General features: G+C 40.0%; 1 protein-coding gene across 1 annotated transcript in view; it reads left to right on the top strand.

Moving 5' to 3' along the window:
* The first annotated feature begins 767 nt into the window (after window positions 1–767).
* Window positions 768–22,075, top strand: part of zmp:0000001114 (suppressor of tumorigenicity 14 protein homolog) — a 37,328-nt gene continuing 16,020 nt past the window's right edge. The window contains exons 1-13 of the mRNA XM_031576837.2: window positions 768–1,289; window positions 6,798–6,936; window positions 7,131–7,294; window positions 7,634–7,704; window positions 8,833–8,996; window positions 10,219–10,254; window positions 13,088–13,316; window positions 13,573–13,712; window positions 17,145–17,248; window positions 17,485–17,594; window positions 18,231–18,361; window positions 18,996–19,100; window positions 19,876–19,983. Coding sequence (XP_031432697.1) covers window positions 1,266–1,289; window positions 6,798–6,936; window positions 7,131–7,294; window positions 7,634–7,704; window positions 8,833–8,996; window positions 10,219–10,254; window positions 13,088–13,316; window positions 13,573–13,712; window positions 17,145–17,248; window positions 17,485–17,594; window positions 18,231–18,361; window positions 18,996–19,100; window positions 19,876–19,983 — 1,525 coding nt within the window. The 5' untranslated portion in view covers window positions 768–1,265. The remainder of the gene's footprint in view (window positions 1,290–6,797; window positions 6,937–7,130; window positions 7,295–7,633; window positions 7,705–8,832; window positions 8,997–10,218; window positions 10,255–13,087; window positions 13,317–13,572; window positions 13,713–17,144; window positions 17,249–17,484; window positions 17,595–18,230; window positions 18,362–18,995; window positions 19,101–19,875; window positions 19,984–22,075) is intronic.

Below are 22,075 nucleotides of genomic sequence, written 5' to 3'. Positions count from 1 at the left end.
CAATAAATACATGGGTGCTGTGGGGAAGAGATGTACAGGTATACACATAATGTGCACATGGCATTACTACTTAAGATAAACACATAACATACACATAAGAATACGAGTTATTATTTCAGATGAACTACACTTACCTGTCTTAAACAAAAGACAACAACAAACACGTTTAAATGTCTATGAGCACGAGCATATAATCTCTCTGAACATACGGTTCAAACCGTGGAAAAATGGTTGGTGCTGGATATTGCTAGCCCCTCTATTTTCTCGGTAGTCAAGACCATATGTCTATGGTCAAGCCCACGTCGGGGCTCGTCCCTATCTTCCGCTCTTACAAAGTAGCCTACATGGCCAGATCTTACCGATTGGGTCATGTCATCCTCCCACAGGCGATTTACCATCCCCAGAGATTTAAGGACAGGCGGAGTTTTTCACTATGGCACTTCTTGACACCAGTAGCATCGTTCAATTATTTCCCAAGGATGTAGACTGCGGAGGCCGGAGGTAGATGTTTCAGATGTTTATTGCCTATTCAATTAGGCAAAGGGCAGTAGGAGGTGTCTAATAAAACTACAAGCCCCTGAATAAACTGTACGACAAATAAATAAATTCGATAGCCTAGGCTACTCCTTCACTCGAAGCTCAACCCGTTTCACTCTCAGTGTAGCCTACTCTTCTCAGCTCTGAAAAGAATCAAACGTAGAACTCCCATAATTAATTGAGAAGACACACGTGCGCACCCACATACAGTCACTAAATCACTCAGGTGAAATAATAGTTAGGCAGGGGGTATATGCTACAGGCATCGTGAACGTTTTAAAGTCTTATCTTCAGTGGTCATGTTTTCCTGTGTGATCTTATTGAATGTTAACGAAATGAATCATAATTAACGTAGCACAACATTGATTAGGCTATTCTACATATGTCGAGACTAAAACGAACGGAGGTGAGGAATCTTGCCATACCTGTCTGTCTCTCACCTGAGGGGTCAGGCTCAGCCGCCTCGTTTGGGCGTGGAAGAAGCAAGGACCTGGAAGCTTCTGAAAGTCTGGTTGGCTATTTTTTTTTCATTTCGCTTGAGTTAAAAAATGCTAAAGTGGTAAAGGTACATTTACACGCTACCCGGTTGGTTGAAGGCCGTTTTTTGGCCATACATTTTTTTATCCATCAAGCCCTCACGGCAGAATCCTAGACTCTTTTTAGCCTACTTTTCAAGGTAGACTAGCCTACAGGTCACACACCCTGGATTATTCTACGCTACAAGGAAAATGAGCTCTGCACGGTATAATCAGGTAGGCTGTATCCTAATCAATGCTTGTAGGCTACTTGCTGTACTAAGCTACTATCTATGTGGAGAAATGCATTTTTCCAGCCTGCTACCCTAAAGCTAGTGTTATGAAGAAAATATATTTGAGTATTAAGGAAGGCTACCGAATCAAAAGCTGTCAAAGTCGAGAGAAAAAAGTTAAACTTGTTTGCAAGGCACAGTTCATACAAGTTCATAACTGATCCATAGCCTAGTTCACGCACGACATGGCCTTTTACAACAGGTTTGATAGGTCTACCTGGTCTGAAATTGTTGTGCTTTAGATCTAAAGCCTACAATCCTTAGGACTACACCTAGCCTATATGCGTCAGCAAATCCATTCAAAACATTGAATCCGAAACAGACCACCCTTTTGTTGAATTTCGCTATAATGATTGCTTAATTTTTATTTCAATTAGAAAGAGTTTGAAAACTATAGGTCTACAATCTTGGCTTGTAAATACAGTAGTTATGATGTACAGTGTGGAGACTCAGTTAACAGACTCAAGTTTTTCTGAGTCCCTCACTAAACAGATCCGGGTTAAGGAGTCCTTTGAATCACTTGACTCAGTATCACTGTTTACTACCGCGCACTTGTGCACTTTCAGTGCTTAGGGCAGATTTTCTCAAAGTGTGGGGCGCGCCCCACTGGTGGGGCGTAGAGACGTGACAGCGAATGGACTCGATGAACGGGGTATATATTTTTTTACCCCTGATCTGTGGCGATGCTTTTCTTTCTAGACAATAGATTTTGATTGACGTCGGCGTATTTATTGCAGCGGGACAATTAAAAAAAAAAAAAAAACTTTCCCGGCGCATGAAAGTGTAGTTAGGGAGGTGTAAGCTACTGTTCCCGCTACGTGTTTTACAGTGTTGACGTAGTTGAACAGTCAGCCAAACTCGATTTAACGAGCCAGGTAGCGAGCGCCTTGCTCCTTTATTGATGTCAGGTGAAAACTTATGAGTGAAACTGTAATACACAAGGAACGGAAAATAGTTAGAAGGTATCTTAACTAAACACAGCAAGCTACTATTAGATTGTTACGACTTGGCTCTTGAGCTGCAACAAATGAAGAGCCAGACCACAGAGTTGTACAAAAATATTTGTAGAAATTAAACGTAGGTCACTTAAACATATCTATCACAGTGTGAGACAGCGAAAAAAATTAGTCATTGTTTTTGAAGGTGCGAGAAAAGGCATAACTTACTAGATATGTGCGTAACTATATTACTGTCACAGTTGTTCCCTATCCCACAAGACGAGTATTTTTGTGATATCAAAGTAAAAGTTGCTGTTATAAACTTTGCTTGCTGTCAATTGTTTTTAGACTTTGTTTTTGTTAATACTAGATGTGACTCTTATTTGCGTTTGGAAGCGGTGTATTTTGTTACACGTCCAGGACCAAGGGCCCATGGTTTCATAATCAGTCCATGTGTGCATGTCCATAACAACAATACACTACAACATTAACATGAAATCACTCCAAGCAATATACATTTGCTGACCCAAATAAGTGGCATGGTGGCTCAGGTGCTTGCACTGCCGCCTCACAGCAAGAAGGTCATGTGTTCGATTCCCGCATGGGTCGCTGTTGGCTCTGGGGGCAGGTCCTTCAGTGCTCAGGTGGGCTATCTCCCGGGCCTTTCTGTGTGGAGTTTGCATGTTCTCCCCGTGTTCACAAGGGGTTTCCTCCACTAAGAACCCCAACAGAAAAACATGCAAAAGAACAGAACACATGTCCATCCCTGACAGTTCACTTCACTTGGTCCCCGGGCGCTTACAAGCTGCCTACTGCTCCTGGGGGGTCCTGGAGTCGCCCTGTGTCGCCTCCATATATGCACGTGTGTGTTCCAGTGTGTCGTGTGTGCCATTAAAACCTGACAATTATTAAGATGTTATTTGTTATTACTTGAGGTTATCTCATTTCATGGGAGCGTTGAGGGACAGGTGGGGCTTGAAAAGGCCCCCTTGGTCAAAGTGGGAAATGACAGAAAAAGTTTGAGAACCACTGGCTTAGGGTGTTCACACTGACAGAACCAGCAGAATTCAGGGCACTGAAATGTTGTGGCGAGAATACTAATACACTACACCTTTTCTTTCAATCAGAAGACCGGAGACTGGATGTAGAAATCTGGAGGTTTATTATTGTAATCAAAGAGCTACAATAAGGAGATGGTCCATGGATTAGCTCAATCTCATTGTATGAACGTTTTGCATGCCATTTTAAGGCCTGTAGATCGTGGGGTGTGTTCTATCTAGCTGTTTGCCAAAACCAATCAGAATGAACTATTCCCTCTCCTCTAACTCCCCTGAGTACTCCTGTGTGTGTGTGTGTGTGTGTGTGTGTGTGTGTCTGGATCCCCTGAGACTCCCTGACATCCTCTGAGACCCCCTCCTTACCGGCGGTTTCCTGGAATGTGTGTCGTGACTTTATTGCTGACTTGCTAACATCAGTGAATCATGTCTAAGTTACTGCTTCCCGCCTAGTCTGCCCTTCCTAAAGTGAGACTCATACTGATGAGTTAATCCATGTTCATCTTAACATAAAAAATATCCCACAGAAAGTACCCGGATGGCGCACTGCAAACGGTAAAAAAATGCGGTGTGAAAGGATGGACACTACTCGCCCTAAACGGGCGCCATCTTAGCTACGTAGTGGAAGAGGAGGAGCCCTTTCGGCAGCTTTCCAGTTTGGAAAGTTGGCTGACTGACGCCTCGCAAATCACTTCAACCATTATTGCTGGTTACAATAACTGTGTTATCTGATAGTACAGTGTCGGTGACTTTAACTAATCTAAGCGAGAAAACGCCAAAAGATGTACATTTACATACAAAACACGGCCGTCAGCAGAGTTTGGTCTGCCATCTTTGTTTAAAATTTCCAGTTGGCCTGGAGAAGGCTGGCGCACAGATTTATGGGTAAAAGGCTTGCACATTTGCGTCACTAACACTAATCAGCGACAGAACGCACTACAGATGTAAGTGCACTGTATTGCAGGGCACTGCATTGCAGTGTACTTCGTAAAGTGTGTGGTAATAGACATGTATAGAAATTCCAATGGTGAAACAACTAAATAAGTAAATCAATTCAAATTTGAGAGTTACATTACAGTGAGAGGGTCAGTTTACAGTTTGTGTAGTTGTAATTTTAATTTAGGAAATGAAATGCTGCATTTTGATCTTGTTAAAAAATTATGAAACATTAGCTATTTGTAACATTAGTTCAAAATATTTATATTCAGGTAGCAATAGGCCTATATTTAGCTTGCTACACAAAAATGAGCTATGCTTACAACGTTTGTGAGTTAGCCTAATAGGTTTGCCTATATTGCAGTATTTATCTTGAACTTGACGTGATGAAGTCAAATCTGCAGTTTAGTCAATCTGTGCACCATATGCATCTATTAGGGACAACAGAGCCTGCCACTGATCCACTCATCCACTCATCCACTGATCCACTGATCCACTCATCCACTCATCCACTGATCCACTGATCCACTGCCACACTCAAGTAGCCTACAACTACTCTATTCTCACAACTCATACGGCCAGCATCACTCATTCAACTAGTATATGCCATGATAGAAGTGTGACAAATCTAAGACCATAATTACTGACAGCAGATTATGCTATGCATTGACAAACACAGGCTAACAGGTGTCCTGTTGGACTGAAGGAGCGCACGGTGGCACAATGTGCTGTTCCTACTTCTGCATAAAGTATTCATGGGAGTGGAGAGGGAAAAGTGAGAGTCTCAGATGAAACAGTCGGAGGAGATGTGTAAGGAGTGACTCATTACGTGTTTGCTTGTATGTGTGGAAAAGTGAGAGTTTCAGATGAAACAGTCTGAGGAGATGTGTAAGGAGTGACTCATTACGTGTTTGCTTGCGTGTGTGGAAACTGGTGAGAGTGCATGTCTGTTTTGCAGTGAAATGTTCTGGCTTTTAAAAGCAGGTATAATCCACGTAGCGTATCTGATGCATGCATAAGGGGGAAGTCCGATGTCTCAAATGGTATCTCGATCTAAATATCCCACCAAGAGACCACTGGAGAGAGGCCAGAGCATTCTCATTTCTGTTTTTATTTTAGCTGGGTACTTTCTGTGCCTTCTCATATTTTGGATGAAGCAACATTTTAGATGAATTTGAAGAAAAGAAAGTTCACCTCCATGAAACACTTATTATTATTATTATTATTATTATTATTATTATTATTATTTGCATTTAATTCATGGCTCAGGAAACACTGACACTCCTGGCATACATACAAATAAACAAATCTTTGCACTGATCCAACTAAAGCATCTACAGTGCTGTGGTAAGTATAATAAACATTTGTTTCATTATTAGGCTGACTGTAATGCCACTGCTGCAAATATTGTTAAATTTAAGCAGTACAACTGAAAACTCCTGTAAAAATCCACTTGAAAAAAGATTCTGATTCTACAGAGGAAACGATATTTGGACTTTTGATTGAAATAAGAATATATCAACAATTCTGATGGTGGTGGTTCATACTGAGCACGACTGTTTTGTTTTACTGTAGAACAGTAACTGTGCAGCTGCTTAGCTATTTGCTGTGCACAAAATGATTTAGGTAATTAAGAAAGCTGTAGATAATTACCTCCGCCAAGGAGGTTATGTTTTTTGTCTGGTTTGTCAGTCCGGACTTGGGCCAAGGAAGAGTCCATAATATTTTGGAGCCTATCTATCCGACTCACAAGGAACATCCACAAATTTACTTTCACTTTCACCACCGCTGTGAGATACAACATTTGGCCCTGGCGGGGTTCTGTACTCTCCGAGTGCACTTGTAGTTAAAGAAGTTATTGCTGCTGTGCTACCTGCATAAATTGCACTCCGTGTGGAGACAGCATGGGTCCTGCTGCTGTGTGATGCTACAGCTATGGAATAGTCAAAGAAAAGGAGTAGACATTCTCCATATGTTTGTTCAGTGCAAGTTGTATGTGAGTTGGTAATGCTGTGATACTGAAGGAGATGGAGATGGAGATGGGGCGACAGTGGTACAGGAGGTAGAGAAGTCGTTTAGTAATCAGAAGATTGCTAATTCGATTCCCACTGTCGAAGCGTCCTTGAGCAAGACACCGAACCCCTAATTGCTCCTGATGTGCAGTGTGCCATCAGTGTAAATGTAAAATGTGTATACATTGTAAGTCGCTTTGGATAAAAGCGTCTGCTAAATGACTAAATGGAAATGGAAATGGAGCTGCTGAGCTCTGGGAGGAGGTGACGCTCAGCCCGGTGAGCTCTGGCACAATTTAACCCCCCGGTCCAAGCACCGTTTTTTTGCTCGCTTGTGCCATTTTGAAGGCAATGTTTTCCTTTGTCATTTGTTTTGTCTTGCTGTCTCTTTTTTTCTCCTTCATCCATTGAGTGGGTGTAATATTGATTAGATCTCTCTGTTTAATGACACCTCAGTAGCATGTATAGCAACTTCCTGATAGCTAAACTTTAATTTGCTTATCAACTATAGGGGCAACATGAGCATGTCACTTTTCTGACCAATCAAGAGAAGGTGACATCCAAGAGGAGGGTGATCGTGGTGTTGGGTGTCATCCTAGCACTACTGGTTTTTGGGGCTATTTTAGGGCTGCTCATTTGGAGGTTCAGAGGTAAGCAAACCCTTTTTTTTTATCAGAGGTCAAACGCTATTTGATTCAACATGAAGCGATTAGGTTTAACATGAAAGATCATCATTATATGAAATACATTTTTATTACCAATTTAGTTTCAAGTGTGACGTTTGTCATTTGATGGTAAACCTCAACTAAGGGTATCGTTCATTTACACACATGCATGTGATCAGGCCAAGATAATACTGAGGAAGGTGCCGCTCTGAGCCAGAAGCGGAAACCAATGGTGAGGGTCTTCAGTGGTCACATGCAGTTGTCTGGAGTTCCATATATGGATACTCTAGAGGATCCCACCAGCATACAGTTTGAAGATATGGCTAACACGTTGGAAGACACTGTGAGTAAATGCATGTCCTTTTAGTGAACCTCTAGAATCTCTCCAGTGAGCATTATCAATGACTGTGTACTCCCACAGTACCCCACTACTTGTTGTCTTGTAAGTGGTATAATGTGTTTTCAGGTTACCCCTTGCAAAGCGATGCACTGTACTGTTATTCATAGGCTTTTTGTTATTATCAGAGAGCATGCAAAACCATATTCAAAAGAAATAAATCCATGAGTTGTAAAGGAGCGTATTTATTCTTAGCGCGGTGATATTTACTATAGCAGGATACAGACTTTCCAGCAACAATATGGGCCTAAGTCCTTTTTTTTATATTTCTTTCTTCACCTATAGTTGACCCAAACATACAAGAAAGACCCCATCCTTACCAAGTTCTTCACCAAGTCGGTCATTTCAGCCTTCAGGTAGGACTCGAATTCTTCTGATTTTGTAATGCTTTCCTTTATGATTTCTTCCATGACATTAGCTAATACTGTAGGTTCCGTGAGAAGCGCACAACTCAGTTTATTCTTTTTTGTGTTAAACTGAAGCGTCTCCAATAAAACACTGTACCAAATACAGCTGTTGTCCAAGAAATACATAAAAATGTATTAAATGGACATTAAACTGTAACATACCTGAGCAAGCGACAAAGAATGTACATTAAAACAAGAACTGCAGTATAGACTTGGGCAATTCTTACAATATATCATACAATATCACTCAATACAAGATAAATTTACAATATATTAATTGAAGTGGTTACTAGGTGGTTGCTAGGGTAAATGAGGTGGTTGCCAGTGCATTGTTAGGGTAGTCATGGTGGTTGCTATGGAAATTGAAGTGGTTGCTATGCTGGTTGCTGGGGCGATGCTAGGTAGTCATAGTGGTTGCAAGGTTGTCATTCTTGTAGTGGTCGCTAGGTTGTTGCTAGGGTAATTGAGGTGGTTGCTAGTCATGGTGTTTGCAGTATGTGCATGCGTATCAAAGCATAACACTATAATGTTGAAGTTACATTAAATAAATAAATAAGTGGCACCTTTTTCATGTAACTAAATTATTTTATTAGAATTAGTTGATGGTGTCTCTTTTATAAGGGACCTACACATTTTTTTTTAATTAATATGTAATAAATGTTGTTTTGATTTAACACATTTCATTCATGTGCAACTGATGTCCACATCACAATAAAGGCTCACCAGTATTTGTCTTTTTAGTGAGGGTATTAAGGCTTACCACTGGGTGCAGTTTGACATTCTATTTGTCTTTTTAGTGAGGGTATTAAGGCTTACCACTGGGTCCAGTTTGACATTCTATTTGTCTTTTTAGTGAGGGTATTAAGGCTTACCACTGGGTGCAGTTTGACATTCTATTTGTCTTTTTAGTGAGGGTATTAAGGCTTACCACTGGGTCCAGTTTGACATTCTATTTGTCTTTTTAGTGAGGGTATTAAGGCTTACCACTGGGTCCAGTTTGACATTCTATTTGTCTTTTTAGTGAGGGTATTAAGGCTTACCACTGGGTCCAGTTTGACATTCTATTTGTCTTTTTAGTGAGGGTATCAAGGCTTACCACTGGGTGCAGTTTGACATTCCTGCTGAAGATCTGGAGATGCTTCCGGAAGTGTCAGAGGAGCGTATGATGGAAGTACTGAGTTCGCAGATCCAACATGGCAAACAAATTCAGGAGTTGACTGTCACTGATATTACCGTGTCACGTAAGTATGACCAAAATGTAAATTTAATGGAATTTTAATGGGAAGTGTTGTAAGGATTAATGCTTGCAGGACTGTCTTTTTTAAGTTCCTACCCAAATCGTGTAAAACATATTTAGTTTTCTGACTAAATGCATTTATAAAAATGTGAAGTGTGATTGCGTGGCAGCATCAGAGGACGTGATGTTTTTTTTACTACAGTGCCCTCCAGAAGTATTGGCACCTTTTAGTAAAAATGAGCAAAACGAGATGCGAAAAAAAAGTTCTTTATTGTTTATCTTCATGATCTTTCATTCAAAATATTCACAAAAATCTAACCTTTAATTGAAGTAACATAATTGAAAGAAACATTAAATTCTAATCATGAAACAAATATTTTTCTCACAATATTTTGTGCAGCCTCCCTTTGCCAAGATAACAGCTCTGTCTTCTATAATGCGTGATAAAGTTGGTGATCACATGGCACGGGATCTGAGACCATTCCTTTATACAGTATCTCTCCAGATCCTTCAGATTCCGGGAGAGAAAGAGAGACCCACTCATACTTTACCGGGCGGAGTTACTGTGCATGTTACTAACTACCCGGCCAAAAAACAATGCGGCTGCACCCCAGTGTTAACCACAGGGCTGACATTTTACAAAATGAATGTTTAAACCGCAGTTAATAATCTGGGAAATGATGGTAATAGGTCTGCCAGCACAGGGACATCATGCCTTAGAATCACATGATATGGTTATCCATTACCCCCTGTGACGATGTGATCGTCCCTACGGTTGAATATGCTCTCTGGCTGCCATGCCATTGAGCCGGGCTCTTTGGTGTGGCGGTCAGAGCGCATGTTGGGCACCCTGTAGACCCGGGTTCGAGTCCGGGTGGGCTGACCACGCTCTCCCTTCGCTACACCCCCACACAAAGCAGATAAGCCTGCCTGTCAACCAGCAGAGGAATATGAGCAGTTAAATGCTCACTCACATCCTCATGTATGCATCACACCATCACTCTTCCCAAACTTGTAAGCTACTATGAGTCTAAGCCCTTTTGGTGAACAAAGTTTTGGCTGCTTCCAGAATCTACCCTGTGTCTTACCTACCCCTGACCTAATCAGGTACAGGGCCTAAAGACGGTTACTACTAGAAGGTGCACTAGTTCAGCTTTTTGTGTCAATCTCTCAATTCTCCACATATTTCTCTCTCTTTGTCATTGTCTTTTGTGTGCTTTATGTAGGCACAGACCCTAGGATGGCCAGGAACCCCCGAGCAAGTAAGTAGAGCTCTCTTCTGATGTATGAACTAACTCAAGTCAGTAGTAGAGCTCCCTTAACCCTAACCCTGATGGATGAACTCAATTAAGTAGTGCTCTCTTCTGATGAACTAACTCAAGTCAGTAGTAGTGCTCTCTTCTGATGTGTGAACTCAAGTCAGTAGTAGAGCTCTCCTCTGATGGATGAACTCAAGTCAGTAGTAGTGCTCTCTTCTGATGGATGAACTAACTCAAGTCAGTAGAGCTCTCCTCTGATGTGTGAACTCAAGTCAGTAGTAGTGCTCTCTTAACCCTAACCCTGATGGATGAACTAACTCAAGTCAGTAGAGCTCTCTTCTGATGTATGAACTAACTCAAGTCAGTAGTAGAGCTCTCTTCTGATGTGTGAACTCAAGTCAGTAGTAGTGTTCTCTTCTGATGGATGAACTCAAGTCAGTAGTAGAGCTCTCTTAACCCTAACCCTGATGTGTGAACTCAAGTCGGTAGTAGAGCTCTCTTCTGATGTCTGAACTCAAGTCAGTAGTGTTCTCTTCTGATGTCTGAACTCAAGTCAGTAGTAGTGTTCTCTTCTGATGTGTGAACTCAAGTCAGTAGTAGAGCTCTCTTCTGATGGATGAACTAACTCAAGTCAGTAGTGTTCCCTTCTGATGGATGAACTCAGGTCAGTAGTAGTGCTCTCTTCTGATGTGTGAACTCAAGTCAGTAGTAGAGCTCTCTTCTGATGTCTGAACTCAAGTCAGTAGTGTTCTCTTCTGATGTCTGAACTCAAGTCAGTAGTAGTGTTCTCTTCTGATGTGTGAACTCAAGTCAGTAGTAGAGCTCTCTTCTGATGGATGAACTAACTCAAGTCAGTAGTAGAGCTCTCTTCTGATGTGTGAACTAACTCAAGTCAGTAGTAGAGCTCTCTTCTGATGTGTGAACTAACTCAAGTCAGTAGTAGTGCAGCTCTCTTCTGATGGATGAACTAACTCAAGTCAGTAGTAGAGCTCTCTTCTGATGTGTGAACTCAAGTCAGTAGTAGTGCTCTCTTCTGATGGATGAACTCAAGTCAGTAGTAGAGCTCTCTTCTGATGGATGAACTCAAGTCAGTAGTAGTGCTCTCTTCTGATGTAGGAACTCAAGGAGCCACTTCATGTCATTACCACTTCAGCTTGAAACATAGAGACCAAAGAAGAGGGTCACATTATAGCAAGAACATAAACTAAACATTCAAATGAAATGTCATTAAGTAAAGCAAAATGTGCTGCCAACAGCAGTGGATCATCAGGGCAAAGCATCATGGCGGCCAATAAATGATTATTTCTGATTTCTGTCTGATGTTTCATGTAGAACATCATATACAGTACTATTCAAAAGTTGGGACAGACCTTCTCATTCAGTGTTCTTCTTTTTTCATTTGTATTATGTTCTACTTTGTAGGTTAATACTGAAGAGATCAAAACAATTAAAGAACAGATGGAATTATGTAGTAAACCAAAAAGTGTTAAACAAACCAGAATATGTTTTATATTTGAGATTCTTCAAAGTAGCTACATTTTGCTTTGATGACAGCTTTGCATTCTCTAAAATCAGATTCATTAGGTAGTGTAGATTTATTCTTGCTGTGGGGGCCCAATCCCTACCTGTTTTAAGATATGGCCTTGGTCACCATAACTACCACCATCAATGACCTCACTTATCACTGTCCGATCTCCCCAAAGCGATCTCATTCATTTGTGCTGATTAGTGTCTTTAAAAGCTACTATGTTTTTCAAGTTACCCCCGTGACACATATAGGACAACAGCCCAAATGAATGGGACCCCTTTGGACAATGACGGAGAGGACTGAGTGACATCACACAACCAGCTGACATACATAGGCAGTTGCCAATTGGTCAATCCTTGGCGCTCTGTTACTCCATAACTACTATTGCATTTTGGGGGGAATAGGGATGATTAATTCACCTTTTACACAACCTTATCTGTACAGAAATATCCACAGTAATAGGTGCAACAGGTCTGGGCGATAAAACGAAAGTGATGCATACCTCCCAAACAGACACACAAATGGACAATCATTTCTTAGTTATACAGCTCCGTTGCAACCACCACATGTCATACAACAACATAAGCAGCGTGGAATGCGAGTGAGTATTTGCATTGGATTTACTGAAAAAATATTGAATTAGCCCACAGTTACAACATTTTGTAATAGCATTTTGAACCAAATTGGTGGAAAACTTACTTAACTCACCAAACTAAATCTCTCTAAATCACTGATACTATGTAAAGGTTTAAAGGCTTCAAATATCAGACATGCTGGTTAAAAGTGAGGTAAATGGATATCTAGATTTGTAACAAATCCAGTGTCAAATGTGATATCATTAATAAGAATTGTCTAAATCATTATTATTTTATTTTATTTTACGTATAGCTCCAGGGGTCGTTTAGTTCTGCATTGTTGAAACTAAGAGAAGATTGGCTGGTCACCTATGTAGCATTATATACTGGAGATAATGTATGGCAGTCTTCAGGAAGCATAAAATAATTGCATGCCGCAAGGCGTTCATTTTTGAAGTAAGTCTCTGTTATGGTAGCACTGATGTCCGAAACCTAATGGACAAACAGTTAATATACGTGCGTGTAACTTTGAAACCCCCTTTGAATGAATGAAAACATGAACCATCTTAACCAGCTCATGAATGCTGCAGTCACACAAAAACCACAGGTTGTGTATCCACTGCACCTTGTCAGCTTTTCTACTTCTCATAAATGTTAATGTTGATTTAGGTTGAAGTGTTGCGTTCTTGGCAAAAGACTGGAATAATCCACCAATGATGCTCTTTTCTCCCAGAGGAGTGCTTCTACCGCCTGGAAGCTGATTCTTCTGTGAAGACTTTCCAATCGCCAGGGTTTCCAGAGAAGTACCCACCACGTATGCGCTGTCAGTGGCAGATTCGAGCACCTAAAGACACTGCCATCTTTGTCAAGTTCCCATCTTTCCACGTGGAGGACGATTGCACCAATGACTTCGTGTTCATTTATGACTCACTCAGCCCAGATGAATCCCAAGCCATCACCAAGTCAGTAAACTCCTATAACACGCCAATCCTTTTTAGAGAGAGAGAGAGAGAGAGAGAGAGAGAGAGAGAGAGAGAGAGAGAGAGAGAGAAAACAAACACAAGTCTGCAGTTACAGTTTGTTTTATTGGTAACTATAATGGTAACTCTCTTATTTGCTCCAGACTTCAGCATTTTGAAGATGATTTCAGTTTTGTCTGTGTTTTATGGACTGAATGGAAAGTGGTCTTATACTGGTATTCTTCCATGGTTCCAACAGGAAGTGTGGCCAGCGACCTCCCACTAACCACCTGGAAGTGGTTTCCTCCGGCAACATTATGCTGGTTAACCTCATCAGCGACAGCGCTATGCAGCAGCCAGGTTTCACAGCAGAATACTCAACCATCCCCAAAACCACAGGTTTGTATCTTTTTTGGTCTTCACTATACCATTCATATGAGTTAAAAGCAAGTTCAAGGCTGATCGATGAAGCTTGTGAGAATTACTGTAGAAATAACAACATTGTACTCCCACTCTGAGCATGCAGTAGGACTTTGTAAATGAATGACAAGGTGCGAGGTTTGTTGCACTTGATGAGTGATGGCATAGGCTAGGCAGATATCAGCAGGACACCTGCAATAAAAGGGGACAAGCAGAATTCCCATTTGAATCTATGCATTCATAGAATGTTAGACAAGTGCGAAGTCTGTGTGGATCAGGTAAAATGCCATAGAAGCTGTGTTGTTGAATTAGTCTCTGAGCCAATCATAGGTCTACCAGCAGAGATTTGGATGTGTGCGATGATGAGTACAAGCAGTCTTGTCACTTGTTTGGTTCAAGTCCAACAGCATGTTATTAAAAAGTGAAATTGTCATTGTAAAATGTAGTTAACCATTGGACAAAGAAAGAAGGTGGTGTGTGTGTTGGTAAAAACAGAATGACAATGAAGGCTAATCTTGGCTAATCTTTTACCAATTTGTTGGTTGTGTTCAAATTTCCAAATGGAGTTTCCCGAACAGAACATACTAAGAGAATCCATTGGACTGTGAGAGGAGATGTATAGTGAATGTCTGGCCATCATCTCTAGATTTAGGTTAAGGTATTGGTAGATGCTTCTATACAATACAAAAAAAAAACGTTTTAAACATTAACTAAAACAAATGCGACAACCATTATATATTGTCATATGACTTTTTTTCCTCAATGACCAATTTCACAACTAATTGGAAGATGATAAAAAATTTATATTTTCCTGTTTAGTATTGATATGTGTACATGGAAGTTGATAAATCAGTGTTACTGGAACATTAGTATTAATATGTGTACATGGAAGTTGATAAACCAGTGTTACTGGAACATTAGTATTAATATGTGTACATGGTAGTTGATAAACCAGTGTTAGTAAAACATTAGTATTGATATGTGTACATGGAAGTTGATAAACCAGTGTTACTGGAACATTTCATGCATACTGTGTTTACAGTCAATGCCCAAAATGTTGACACCCCTGTACTTTTTTCAGATAATGCACCACTTCTCCCAGAAAATAGCGTTTACAAAGGCTGTGATGTATAGCATATGACGCATGTTTTAGTCGACACCATATTCAAATGTTTGGCTGTCATGCAAAAAACAGCAGGCTACAGAAATAAACATACTGCAACAGAGCTATCCCCCAGGGAGCAGGCATGTCTATTGTGTGCACGTGTTGGTCTATTGATGGTGATGGATGATTTGGGTTCAGCACCCCACTGGTGCTGGTCCACCTGCTGGTCCACTGTCAGAACCACCGTCATCTTTAATGTACCTGGGCATGGATATTAAGACATTTACAGAAAGGGTTGGCAATTCTTGGGATTTTTCTAAATCATAGAAATGTTTAAATATCAGCCACTAAAAAGAAGAAGTGAAAATGTTGAGATCTCAATTAAAGACATCAAAATGTGAAGGGTTGAGATGTCAATTAAAGACATACAAATGTGAAGGGTTGAGATCTCAATTAAAGACATACAAATGTGAAGGGTTGAGATCTCAATTATAGACATACAAATGTGAAGGGTTGAGATCTCAATTGAAGGGTTGGTGAAAATGACTGAAGAGGTATACATTAGTAAAGAAAATGTTTTTAGAAAGTGAGTGTCAAAACAGTGGTCCGTTTGTACTGTACTGCACTGCAGTTATTCTCTTTAAAACACATATAGCAGGGATTCCAGCTGGTTGTACTGTACTGTACTGCAGTTATTCTCTTTAAAACACATATAGCAGGGATTCCAGCTGGTTGTACTGTACTGTACTGCAGTTATTCTCTTTAAAACACATATAGCAGGGATTCCAGCTGGTTGTACTGTACTGTACTGCAGTTATTCTCTTTAAAACACATATAGCAGGGATTCCAGCTGGTTGTATTTGTTTGGACTCAACGTTGGCAGTGGAATAATTCCGTATTCCCCACATGCAGGAGGAGCAGCAGTCCACAGTTCAAAACTCCATGTTTTATGTTTGTACTATTGTCAGATAAACTGGTAGGAGAACAGCTAAAATGCTTTTTGTTCAATCTATATAGGATCTGTGCTTTCAGTTATAAGAATATAGCTAAAATCCTTTTTCTACATATCGGTGTCCCTCTTCCCCAATCCCAATTTGGCCCTGGTGTGGTTGTTAACCTATTGGTTACTTTTACACTACTCCATGGGAGTTTGTCTTTGTACTTTTAGGATTTTTGACCCCAAGTAAAGGACAGTTGCATATTCCTCAGAATATGTCGCCTAGTTGACCCGTTATTGGGATGTCTTTGATTTAGATTTGAGTTTTTATTATGTATAAGAAGACTATGTGTTTTGGTATGCTCCATTCGAAGAGTCCATCTCAATTTTGTTGTAGGATAGTTTGATGAAATAAAGGCTATAGTTCTATTATACAATACACCATTACCAGTGGCGGCTCCCGAAAAAATTCTCAGGGGGGGCAATTTTTTTGATAATGATTAAGGCGACCCATTCAGTAGGTACATTAAGTTAGCTGATTAACTCATACAGCAATACCTTTTTGTCCACTATTGGCAGCACACAACAGTAAACGTTCCTCTCTTGCAACACAGCTAGAGTAGCAAGTTACAGGTGGAAAGCTATGAAAGAAAGTTGCATCCAGGAGCCTTCTTAAGCAAACATGATGTGGCTCCACATTAAATGATCCCACTTTTTCATTATCCACGTGTCTCAAATGTTGTATGATGTAACATAGCTTAACAGGACACATGATATGACCAGTAACAACATAAAGAAGGGGGCAACATATGTCAAAACCAACAATATTTATTGACTGATCTTGAAAGTATTGGCTTACAAAAGCAAAAAAAAGTCATCACATAAAAACATTATTCAGTGTTAGTGCAAGAAGCGAACTGTGAAACACACTGTGAAACCTGTGAAAAGTGACATTGGTATATAGAAATACAGACCGCGTTAGCCACTTCACGTCCACAGATAGTGGATCACCTTACACACAGACCCTATCTCACCCAGGATGGGGCTTCAGGTCCCATATTCAGAAGACCAGACCCTATCTATCGCATGCCTCCTTGTGCAGGCCCTGGTTATTGCAATGCTATTTGGGTCAACCAGTGAATGTCGGTTGTCTTAGCAAGGGATCACAATCAAGAGACTTTTAATTGGTTGTCCCTCGGTGGTGGAATGACCTACTAAGTGCTGTCTGCTCCAGTAATTGTAACTACTGTTAATGTTAAAGCGTTTTGTAAGTCACTTTGTACAAAATTATCTTTTTTTTGTTATTGCTATTGTTGTTATTTGGTGTAATGTAATTGTTTTGATTGGATCCATTACAATATTTTTACAGCCAAAACCTGTGGAGGATCCTTCACCAACTCTAGTGGGAGCTTCAGCTCACCTCACTTCCCCAGTTTTTATCCACCAGCCTTAGACTGCAAATGGACCTTTTCAGTAAGTGAAAGTGTCCTTCCTTCTGTAATGGTCTATGTGAACAGCTGGGTTTCAATTTGAACCTTTTCTATAACTCTTTACACTGTTTATAAATGTATTATTGTTATTGTTATTATTATTACTATTAATATTATATGTTGGATGAAATACATCTTCAGATAGTTTCATGGTAAAATTGACCGTATGTTCACTTTCAAGAGACTCTGGTTACAGTGATAGTGATATTTTTTGGACAGGTGCCTAAAGGTATGAAGGTGCGTGTGACATTCACAATGTTCCGCATGAAGGAGCCAGGAGTAGACATCCGCGTGTGTCACAAGGACTATGTGGAGATCATGGGTGTGAAGTAAGTTACAGTGGTGTCATTCATTCCTTGGCTTTGCTTGCCTTCTGCATCCTGGACACAGTTGGTTTCTCAAAGACAACAAGTGACACAGCGCTCCACCAAAATAACACTGTAAAATGGAACATCTACAAAATGTAAACATATCTGCACACATTTTCTCTGAAGAACCAATGGAATATGTTTTAAAAAACAATTCAACAATCCAACCAACTTTGTCACTGAGAAAATATTCAATGTTTCAAAGACATCAAAAAACTCAATTCAGTATCTCTCCGAGATCATAAATAACTTCAATAGTGATTTCTTTGAGTGACTGCATTATTTTGACTGATGTTGGTGGATGACTGTTATTGATCATCCTTAGTTAGAAATGGATAATGACTTGCCTCACCTTGCGTTTATGCAACATTTTGGTTCAGGGCATGACTTAAACGGTCATCAAACTCGATATGTTCACATTTTTCCTTCAACATATCACAGTCTCGCACCCTGCAACAATATGCAACTTCTTAGAAAGTATATGGAAAACACCAATATCCTTCAGAAATATAAACCATATAAATTAAATTGTTGACATTTTGTCATGACCAAGTAAAGATGACGTGGCATAACAAACTTTTCTCATGTCTTTGCCAGGTATTGCGGAGAGCGGTCTACGCTGGCACTCACAAGCACATCGAATAGTGTGGAGGTGCTCTTTCACTCAGATGAGTCCTACACAGACAAAGGATTTAGAGCACACTTTAATGCTTATGACCCTGGCGACCGTAAGTCAAGATGTATTTTATGTGCGTATCACATCGAAGTGAAAAATGGATCAGTTTTTATTAGATCTCATCCATAAGGTCTCATTATGACCCTGGCGACCGTAAGTCAAGATGTATTTTGTGTGCGTATCACATCGAAGTGAAAAATGGATCAGTTTTTATTAGATCTCATCCATAAGGTCTCATTATGACCCTGGCGACCGTAAGTCAAGATGTATTTCGTGCGTATCACATGGATGTAGGAAATGCCATGGGTGTTCTCCCACAGCAGGATTCAAGCTCAGGTCTATGGTGTACCACCCAATTGCAGAGACACTCGGGCAGAATTGGTTTAAGGTTTTAGCGGACACATCCCAAATCACTGTCCAATATCGTATGTCACAAAAACTGGACAGATGTTAAGGTTCCAAAATCAGACACAAAAAGGGCCAAAAAAAATCCAAATCACAGTCCAGGTTTCAGACTACAATAGGTCACAGACGCAGGTCCAAACTGGCATCCAAGTGATGAAAAGATTTATGAGCACTTCCTCTAAATGGAGGTGATGAAATCAAATGAGATCATGTGCTTGTTCCTTTATGCCCTCACTCCTAATGCCTTTCTTTCCTCTTCTCTTCTCTTCCATGTTCCACAGCATGCCCTGCCGAGTTTGCTTGTTCCTCCGGGATCTGCATCGATGAAGGACTGAAATGTGACGGTTGGAATGATTGTGGAGATATGAGTGACGAGCGGACATGCCGTAAGTACAAGTGGCCGTGTTTTACACATCTTGCACACATGCAATTTACTGTTGTTTAGATTAACATTTGTGTTAGCCGATTTTTGTGTTTTGTTTAAAATGTGGAGTATTGATTCTTGTCAGTGGTTAGTGTTTAACTAGATACTGGTAACATAGTGTTGTTGTAGTTTGACCAACCCACTGGAAGAATTGCATTATTTGTTTGACCAGTTTCACCTGAAATAACGTACATTGCTGATCTTGTATATCAGCCCATTGGATAAGTGTTCTTTAATGGATATATTCATAGTCTTATAACGTATTAGCTTTAGTTTACAGAAACCCCAAGTGTAGGAGTCACTGTTGAGATAAACAGAAAAGCATACGAATTGAGTACTAGATCATATTAGTTAAGTACAATTTGCTAACTAGCAGCGGGTGAATCTACAGGCTGGCAAGGGATGGCAGATGTGTTTACTACAAATAATTGTGGATCATTTTTCCTATTTGAATGGTCAAAATGAGTATAAAATAAGAGCAGCAACAGCAATAGCCTGAAAAATGGTAATACATTGAATGTTCCATGCTGTCCCCTCTTCTAAACCACGAAACAATTTAAATGGTACTCCAACTCCCATCTCACATCTGCAACATTACTTTCAGAGGAAAGTAAACCATTCAATTCCACAAAATGTGTGTCTGAGCATAACTCACTTTCTCATACATTCTTTATTTCCTTCTGCCAACGATAAGCTGATCAAACATTGTACTGTATGTTTTCCATTCTATTGATCAGACTGTGAGAAGGACCAGTTTGCCTGTGCCAATGGCATGTGCAAGCCAAACTACTGGGTATGTGACCGGGTCAACGACTGTGGAGACAACAGCGATGAGTTGCAATGCAGTAAGTTTTGGGTTTCTTTTCTTTATGTTCATTTCTGTTCTCTTTAATATATGGCAGTGGCTATTTGAACAGATGCTGCTCTAATATATACGCCCAAGAGAAATGTCACATAATTAAAATAACTGACCTTGACATATGATAAAAAATGCCAATATGTAGGTCAGGAACTTGTGGATATTAGACTGGGAACTGGAGTTTTCTTTTCAGTTGCATTCCCCTTGCAAGAAAATGCAATGAAAACAGGTTCACTTTCATTTGACATTTTAGTGCAAAGATGAACAGCATATCCTGTGCCTTGACGAATGTCTCTGTAAATACTTCAATGAAAGTCTATTGTTTAGAGATGAGTTAATTGAGCTCTTTTGTCATAAAGCTACATTTATATGGGGCCTAATAATCCTAGCCCAATTGAAAATTGCGTCATGTGACCACCTCAACTGAAATTAACTTGTCCAACTGACACTGATTTGAACTCAAATTCATTCGTTTTGAAAACTGTGTTCTGCTGGATAGTAAAATATATGCTTATATTATATATGTTCAGTCCAAACATAAATATCAGCTACAGTACACGTTCAGTCCAAACATAAATATCAGCTACAGTACACGTTCAGTCCAAACAGAAATAGAAAGTCAGTGTTTCCCTCAGGATTTTTTTTCAGCTGCAGTGCTGTTTTATGTGTTTGGTCATATCTTCAGAACCGTATGGGTAAGAACTAAATGATTCCCTCTGATTCCTTGAGAGCTCCCGGATCTAATGGACCCACTTCTGCACACAAATGTTCAGGACGATTAACTCCACAAAATGTGGGGCACGTTATCTCCAGACATTGCTGACACAAAGTGGTCAAAGAAGTTTTTGATCTGTCAATCGGATTTTAATTAAGGTGTGGCCTATAATGAAGCTATATCTTGTGACGTGAAGGCCCAAACTTCATGAAACTTAACACCCTCAGTCACCACCACCACATTCTTTGGATGCAAACTAAATGTCATGAAGTTTTGTCCATCTCAAGAACCACTTTGAACCATTAGCTCAGATTTTCTATAGTGCCAATACCCAACTTGGGTTGCTATACAAAGTGGCCACGAATTGCCAATAAAATCTCAGCAGCTTCACAGCTTTACTTTCTTCCCTAAAGAGGTGTTGCATAATTTGTTTCTCTGTTTCTCAAATTAAATTAAAAAAAAATGATCCACCTGCACAGTTTTACGCTGGGACCTCCAGCTCCTCTTTGTATCTAGGTTATAGTTGGTTAGCACTGTTCTGTGAGGGATGTGGTGCACACCTTTTGTAAGCCATCTTTAGTTTCTTGCCAATTCCTTGCGTGAAATTAACCATCATTTCTTAGAACAATAACAGACGCATGTGTTTCTGAGGAAAGCTCTGTCTTTCTGACCATTGTTAAGAACATAATCAGATTCCCAGTGGCTGACACTCCAGATCTTCAAGAGGCCCACGTAGGCCGGTTTCCTATTCCTATTGTTTCATTAAGCAGTACACACAGATAGAACTGCAACAGGGTTTTCTATTGATGAGATGGCTAACATAATGTGCCATTGATACACAGGAGTGAGTTTGGCAAAATTGGGCCTTTTATGCGTATAGATATTCTTTTATGCATATAGATATTGTATGAGAATAGATATTTTATGTGTATAAATATTATTTTATGCGTATAGATATTTTATGCTTATAGAAAATCTTTTATGCAAATAGATATTCTTTTATGCGAATATATATTATTTTATGCGAATAGATATTTTAAGCATATAGATATTTGATGCGTATAGATATTCCATACAAAATTAGGCAGTTCCAGCTGTAATAGTAATTTACAACAACTCACATTTGAACATTTGAACGGTAGTGTATATCAAAATATCACGGCTTCATGGTGACTGCTGCCATTGTTGCCAACACGGCTACTGCGCAAATTATATGGATGAGCTGTACTTTTGACTTTAATCTTTAATGCCAGTAGATGACTGTCCATTACTAGGTAATATGAATATCCGTTCTAGACCATCCACATTCAGTGTACTTCTCTTCTTATCCCTGCTGAGGTGGGGGATCTTAAGTTGGTTGGAA

This window comes from Clupea harengus, chromosome 11 (assembly GCF_900700415.2).
Source record: "Clupea harengus chromosome 11, Ch_v2.0.2, whole genome shotgun sequence".
Classification (NCBI taxonomy): domain Eukaryota; kingdom Metazoa; phylum Chordata; class Actinopteri; order Clupeiformes; family Clupeidae; genus Clupea; species Clupea harengus.
The sequence above is the reverse complement of the archived record's forward strand: the minus strand, read 5'-3'. Positions and strand labels throughout refer to the sequence as shown.